This window comes from Penaeus vannamei, chromosome 8, assembly GCF_042767895.1.
Source record: "Penaeus vannamei isolate JL-2024 chromosome 8, ASM4276789v1, whole genome shotgun sequence".
NCBI lineage: Eukaryota > Metazoa > Arthropoda > Malacostraca > Decapoda > Penaeidae > Penaeus > Penaeus vannamei.
In genome coordinates this window covers 40712667-40720166 of record NC_091556.1, presented here as the reverse complement: position 1 = coordinate 40720166, position 7500 = coordinate 40712667, and the positions used below count along the sequence as shown (strand labels likewise).

Below are 7500 nucleotides of genomic sequence, written 5' to 3'. Positions count from 1 at the left end.
ATTTTGTAACCTTTTTTTCATGTTTATGTTTATGTTACTGTTTGTGTAACTATTTCAAAAGTATAAATGTTTACCACTGCCATTGCTAGCAATTGCTAGAAAGTATTCTTCACAGATACAGTATTGCTTGATTCTTTCTGCCTACTCCTGCATTTTTAATTCACAAATAAATCATTATAACATTTTCCTCATTTGATTATTTCTCATATGGTGAAGGCTAGCAAGTAACATACCTTAGTAATTTGTAATAGGTGAAGGTTTTAACATACTGACTTATTTCCATTATTGATATGCAGAGAAGTAGTATTGGATGAGTTGGGTTTCCTAACACTAGTAAGGTTAAGAGAAGGAAATCCTCAAATGTATATATTTTTTTATTTGTCTAATCTCACATCCTTAAGTAGAATTCCTCCTTCACAGGTATGAAGCCAGAATTTTGCAACCAATATGAGGCATATTTAGAGAACCACAAGGATAAAGTGGTACATGGCCTACATGGGACTGGGAAAGGAATGCTGGGTTGGGATCCGGGGTACAACCGTATCTGATTGCATGTTAGTCAGTGGATAATATGGTGGAGGTGCATATATTAGTGTGGTTGCAAGGAATGGCTGAGGTTGAGTAAAGCTTTTGCTGGAAGGTGCAAAGGCATGTGCCATGGTGTTGGTGCATGATGTAAAAGATGGACTGTAGTGTGCTGAAATTCTTGGCTTAGCCAGTGAGGTGCCTCCTTATTTTTGTTTAGATCCCTACTGTACTCTATGTATGTGTGATACTTTATTATGCCAAATGAGTAGAGAGCATTTATCATCATTACTATCATTATTATTATTATTATTATTATTATTATTATTATTATTATTATTATTATTATTATTATTATTATTATTATTAGTTTTTATATTTAAGTCATTGTGTTTGAGAGTAAGATATTTTTTTTTCCTAATCCTTGCTATGTTTCCAAATCCCTTTTACTAAAAATTTGTGCTAAAAGGTCAGTAAATAAGAATAGATGTTGATAAGGGATTTAATTCTGATGATTAACAATTTACGCACATATATATATAAATATATAAATATATAAATATGTGTGTGAAGTAATGTCTCCATCAGTTTCACTGTCCTTTAAATAGATAATGAAATGTAATATAGAGATATTTTCATTATGAAACAATAAACATATACTTACAGCTGGTCTTTTGTATACACTTTACATATATTTGTTGCCAGAAATCATTTTATTATTCACTACTGTCTTCAAGAATATACAGAAACATTAAAATATTTTTGATACTCTTAACAATACCAAAACTATGTCCATTTTATAACATTATGTCATCATTATTGTTCTTCCAACATGTGAAGTTTATGTATTTTAAGAAGTTCTCAGTAGGCCTGCTATTAACTGGAATATGGTCACCGAGAGCTCTTTCAGACCCTTTATAATTAGAAACCTTGCGTCATTCACTTTTTTCACCCCTGATATTGAATAAATATTTTTTTCCAACATCAACATGACTTTAATTTTCACAGGAATCAAACTAGAACTTCAGAAAAGATGTGAGGCTTTCCTGTCTGAGAGAGAGAGTTCCATTGTATATGGTCTGTATGTAAAGAGACGTATTTTGCAGTCAAAGCTGTGAATAGTTATGGAGACTGAATAACTGGCGAAACTATATATGTTTTGGTTATTGTTATTAAAAAAAAAAAAAATCATTTTTAAGCTTTTGAAAAGTTTAGTTGAAGGAGATTTGCTTTCTGTTAAATCTTTCAAAGCTATTGCAAGTGTTAGGAAATAAGAATTTTAAACATTTATTTCACTTGTCTCGTTGTAAAGTTATTCTTTGTGAGTATCCTTTAAAAAAAAGTATTCAGTGATTTTCTTTAATAACTTAGAGAAATATAAAAGGAAAATAATCAGACAATCATGAGAAACAATGCAGAGAAACTACTGGGCAATAGCGATCATATGGGCATTCAAACTTTTTAACCCGGTAACATCTGGGGTGGCATGTACATACATGAAGTATCCACTGTGAGTTTAGTTTATTAATTGTGTTCACACAAAGATAGTTCCTCAAGTGCTTACTCACCTAGAGTCAATCACTGTTACTATTGATATCAGCTATTTACCCTTTTTGTTGATTTTCAGAAATATTCTTTTTTATTTTATATTGATATAATATGATGTCAACAATTATGATAACAGCATTAGGGATTTTTTCTGAAAACTCAAAAAAAGGAAAATCTGATTAGTTCCTTAACATAATTCACAAAACAAAAACTACAGTGGACACCACATGTTCTATGTGGCATTGGATAAAACAATCTTATTGGTGCTCTTATGTGCATGTGTTATGATGTTCCTTATATACTTGTAAGTTTTTGTGTAATATATTATTTTCTTTTATGAATATAGATTTTAGATTAAAAATGTTACATTGTATATGAAGAATAATTTCTGTATAATGACCTTTTTTTTACCCTTGTTGTATAAAGATCTAGTAACAAGATGTATTTAGAAAAAAATTACACTTGGAGGTAGGCAGACAGACAGTCATAAGGAAATGCAAACATATGATTGGTTATATATGAGAAAGTAAGGCAGCTTCAAAAATACCCTGATAAAATTGTCCAGGTACATAATAAAGGACATTGATAAAGAATCTTGGAGGTATTTAGAAACAAAACAAACACAAACAAAAGCTGTAAAAAGGCCATCAAAAACAATCAAGACAGGGAATGATAAACGGTAAAAAAGCAGTCATTGATGCTGACAAGCAGAGGAGAAACTGTGATATAGTGTTTACACATATAGACGGTATATTCATATTTTTACTTCCATTTTTTCTGTATATTCAAGAGTCATTGAGATTTACATATAATTTTAATATTGAAAAAAAAAAATTGATGAAAGATATTTAGGCAGTACTGAGAATAATTAATCAGGTGTGTGATGAAATTTTATAAAGAAGCATTTGTTTTCAAGAAAAAGGAATATGTATTTAAATGGAAGAACTAAGATAAAATGATGTAATTGAGATATATTTTGTTTGTATCCTTCTTTGGTCGTGAAGTAGATAAGACTAATTTGTACTGGTATTACTATGATGTTTAGCTTGCTGTTGTTTTGTAGATCGAACATTTAATTGGGCATAATCTTTCACAACTAAGGTCTCAATTCGACTTCATATTTATTGTGTGAGTTTTTTCATTGCATCAAGCCTTTTAGTGAGATCAATAAAATATTTCAAATCTAGATTCTGCTATTCAGATGGTTCTTGTGCTAGAGGAAGAGCTTCATTACACCCATGATGTTCAGGTTTCCTCTTTTTGGCCCAAATTTTAATATTTTTCCAGTTACAAGTAAACAGTATTTGGTAGAAGTGGTTTTCCATAGTGCAGGGTGTTCAAAAGTAGCCGGCACCCTTCGAAAATATGCCGTCTGCCGGCCTATCGATTGCCGGGTACTTTCAGCAGGACAAAAAAGAAAAAATCTATACTTTTCCGCACCATTCAAAAACATTGTCTTCAGATGCGCAGATAATGCATCTGAGGGGTTGCATTTTTTTTCCCGGATCCATGTTTGAATGGATGTGCCGTATGAGAACTTGTATGATTTTTTAAAAACAATAACGGAATTACCAATATATTTTTTTCTTTTAACATTAGAAAGGACTCAGGATATTTATACAGATAGACCGACTGACTGACTCAACACCTAAAGCGAAGGCATTCAACCATGTCATTTTTCCTCACGAGACTTGTGTCCTTATCTAACATAATGACGAGTACCTGTAGTCTCATGTTCGAGTATTCGTCCACGAAGGCTTCGATCGTCTCGTGGCCACTCTTCCTGTCCAGAGGATATCCCATGGGCCACTGGTCGGGGTACTTGCCACTGGGGAGGCCGCAGAAACTGCATGGGGGACGTCCTTGAGAGGAGGGGAGCTATACACGAGCCGGGCGACAAGTAATAGTTCCCTGGATCTGTGCAGCCGTGCATTTGGCTAAGTGGCTGCAAATCAGGAAGAAATTAAGAAAATACAAAACTAAATGTGATAATAATGCTAATGTTCGTAAACAAACAAACAAACAAAAAAAAAAACTACAATAGTAATGGCAACAACATAGACTGTTCGATTGCTTTTCCTTGTATTCTGTGTGTGTGGCAATGGATGGTTGGATGCAAGCGGGCGCACGTCTTTTTACACATTTTTAAAAAGTATTACAAACATTATCCTTGCTTATGGATCATCGGCAATTTCTTCATTAAGAGTGTTAGCTCACCGTGTCCAACGAGGCGTCAGTCACCATCACGAAAAGAAGGAAATTCATGCTATCTGGCTTACCCCGAGGCAGCTGGAGATTCTCTGGCCAGCTGCAGCCAGACGTTCTCCCGTCTACAGCTGTAAGGGAAGGGAATCTTTAAAATGGCTAGGAATGGATGTTAGTACGCGTGACTTAAATACCATTCAGCGATTTAGGTATGTATCCGCTTATGTATCATTAGAGTGGACGGCTGAACATCGTTGCATCTCGGAATGTGATGCAAAGCTGCGAAGCGGCTCGATTGGCCTCTGTCGGCTTTTCGGCGTCACATCAGAGGGATGTCGTCACGCACTCGCACTAGAGGGTTGATCGCAACCCCGTCTTCTGCCATGATGGATTACGAAATCATGATACGGGAGAGTGTTAGGATACTGTTGATATATCGTATTGGTGGACGATAAATAACGAGGATGAGATATTGTGCGACGACGACGTCCGTCCAATCATACGTATCAATGCGTTGTTGCAGACGTCTGACTGCAGCAACGAGTTTGTTTATTCACCTAGCGGCTTTACCGTGCATTTTTATTCTTAAAAGGAAAAGGGAAGTTTACCCGTTGGTGGTCTTCAAAACTACACACAAATGGATAGGTGTGCAGTGGATCAAATCTGTCGGCATAAATTTCCATCTTGTGAGTGGAATGTACAGAAAATTCGCTGAGGAAAATAGCGCACAACGGGGGCTGTCGTGCCATGCTCCCGCAAACACTCAGACAAATGGCCGAGCGAGTTTGTATTTGCATCATTTATCACATTTTGACACCCACCCTCGCAACCATCCCAGCTGATACGTAACGATAATGCGAAACTGTACAAGAAAATACCGCCATAGATTTCGTTCTTTTGCGGGGCGAAATGCACATCTGGAGTGTCAAGGCTGAAGATGCTGCTCTCACTGGAGTCTTGTAATGTAACCGACCGGGCCAGGTTGAACTGAAATGAAGTTAGATTTAGAATCACTAATGACAAAAGAATAACTACTCGGCATAGAATGTCATTACCATTTTTCTGATCATGAATATTTCACTAAATATGCATATTATTGACAATATTGCAATCCACGTTTTTTATTCATTTGCAAGCTTAAATAACCTAATCTAAACTTCGCGCACTATATTATTGAAATAATTTTGATAATAAAAAATAATGAATGACAATAGATGAACAATAAATTATACAAAAATAAGTAATGATAAAAGCAAGAATTGCATAATAACAAAAATATAAATTGAGCAACAACAATAATACCACAACTCACTCGGATCTGCTTCGAACACATCCACCTCCGTCCAGTAATGAAGCAGTGCGGAGTAGTTCATCCTCGGGCCGACACTGACAAATTTCGGAGCCAGGAAAATTCGCACTTTGGGACGGAAAACTTCACCGTTGCGGTTGAAGACCTGTGTTGTGGGGTTAAGAAAGTTCATGAGGACTACGATCTATGTGGTGGGGAAGTTTGATAGGAATATAGATAAGGTGATACAAAAAAAGAGTAGGAATTATACTCTTCATTTCTTAAGGGATGCCAGTTTGCATAGTAAAAGTAATTATTTATGTAATAATGGAGATTTTTTTTACGATCCCTCATCCCCCACACTGTGTGTGTGTGTGTGTGTGTGTGTGTGTGTGTGTGTGTGTGTGTGTGTGTGTGTGTGTGTGTGTGTGTGTGTGTGTGTGTGTATGTGTGTGTGAGTGTGTGTGTGTGTGTGTGTGTGTGTGTGTGTGTGTGTGTGTGTGTGTGTGTGTGTGTGTGTGTGTGTGTGTGTGTGTGTGTGTGTGTGTGAGAGAGAGAGAGAGAGAGAGAGAGAGAGAGAGAGAGAGAGAGAGAGAGAAAGAAAAAGAAAGGGGGGGGGGGGTTGTTTGTATTAGAGAATCTCTGAAATTTACTCCTATCATTTCTTAATCATTGTTATTGCCAAAATATTAGTGATGATGAGGCGAAACGCAGTCAGGACATCTAACCTTGATGGTGTAGCAGAAGGGCGTATGCTGAAGATAATCCAACTGGAAGTGAACCTTAAAGTGCTCTTCTGGATTTAGCTTGAAGTCGATCCCTTTCGAGGCTTCGAAACTTCTGATTCTGAAGTAAGTGTAAAGCTGTTCTGTCAGTGGTCGAGAATAATAGGCTCTCGCTGTTGATTTGTCAGTGACGTCAACGGACATCACTTCTGCTTTCGTGTGCAACTGTCGAGGAACGCGGCGAGAAGGCTAGATCAGTAGCAACTCGAGAATTCATGGCGTCCCACAGGGCTATTTTGATGATTGTTCAATGGAAATATAACCATTAAAATAATTATTTTCCATCGTTTTTTGAAAATTTAAGACCAAAATGATCGAACTTATTCACAAAGCATCCGTAACTTTAGTGACATCATCAAAATGTGTGTTTTTTTCCCAAAATAAATCAGACGCCATGACGCCACCTCGAGTTGCTACTGATTTAGCCTTCACCATCTTTTACCATCATCAAGTGAGCATCATGGGGAAGTTAGACATGTTACACAGATATGTTCCTTGATAAGAGGATAGACCTAAGTAAGCTATTTAGGATATATGGACACAAGTTTATTGTATATATATAGATATATATATTTATATATATATAATATATAATGTATAGTATATAGTATATATATATATATATACATACATATATATATAAACATATCATATATATATATATATATATATATATATATATATATATATATATATATATATATATATATATATATATATATATATATAAACATATAATTTACGTGTGTGTGTATTGTATATGTACATTACTGTAGTTGGAATGTCACTACGAGAATTCGACTATGTAAAAAAAATAAAAAATAAAAAAGAACGAAGTTAAAAAAGAACCTGATTAGTCTTGCAGCCAGCTGACTGAAGCAAGTCATCTGCAAATCAAAGTATTCTGAAAACTTTTTTACAAAAGGCTGCAGGAGTTCGTTTCCTAAGAAGTGAAAGAGAAAGTATGACAAATGGAAATGGAAGTCCGTGAGATCAGATTCGAACACTTCTTCCGAACACTTTTTTGTCTTTCCCTTTTACCATGCACTAAATACAACCATTATAACAAATGCCTTGCTTCGCTGTGCAAAATTGATGCGATGATTGCATTTTCAGATTAGAATATCCTTACCCTGATCGTATTTCATA

The 7500-nt window shown here is 35.4% G+C and overlaps 2 protein-coding genes across 11 annotated transcripts in view; one reads left to right on the top strand and one right to left on the bottom strand.

Moving 5' to 3' along the window:
• The window catches only part of LOC113812417 (platelet-activating factor acetylhydrolase), a 29747-nt gene extending 27278 nt beyond the window's left edge, over positions 1 to 2469 (top strand). For 8 of the 10 annotated variants that reach the window (XM_027364292.2, XM_027364295.2, XM_027364290.2 and 5 more), the window contains one exon: positions 421 to 2469. In XM_027364292.2, coding sequence (XP_027220093.2) covers positions 421 to 548 — 128 coding nt within the window. In that variant the 3' untranslated portion in view covers positions 549 to 2469. The remainder of the gene's footprint in view (positions 1 to 420) is intronic. The other 2 variants (XM_027364293.2, XM_070124655.1) reach the window with 1 other exon arrangement.
• Positions 1858 to 7500, bottom strand: part of LOC113812411 (uncharacterized) — a 19017-nt gene continuing 13374 nt past the window's right edge. The window contains 7 exon segments of the mRNA XM_070124110.1: positions 1858 to 3927; positions 3929 to 4018; positions 4291 to 4409; positions 5100 to 5309; positions 5591 to 5732; positions 6295 to 6540; positions 7215 to 7294. Coding sequence (XP_069980211.1) covers positions 3715 to 3927; positions 3929 to 4018; positions 4291 to 4409; positions 5100 to 5309; positions 5591 to 5732; positions 6295 to 6540; positions 7215 to 7294 — 1100 coding nt within the window. The 3' untranslated portion in view covers positions 1858 to 3714.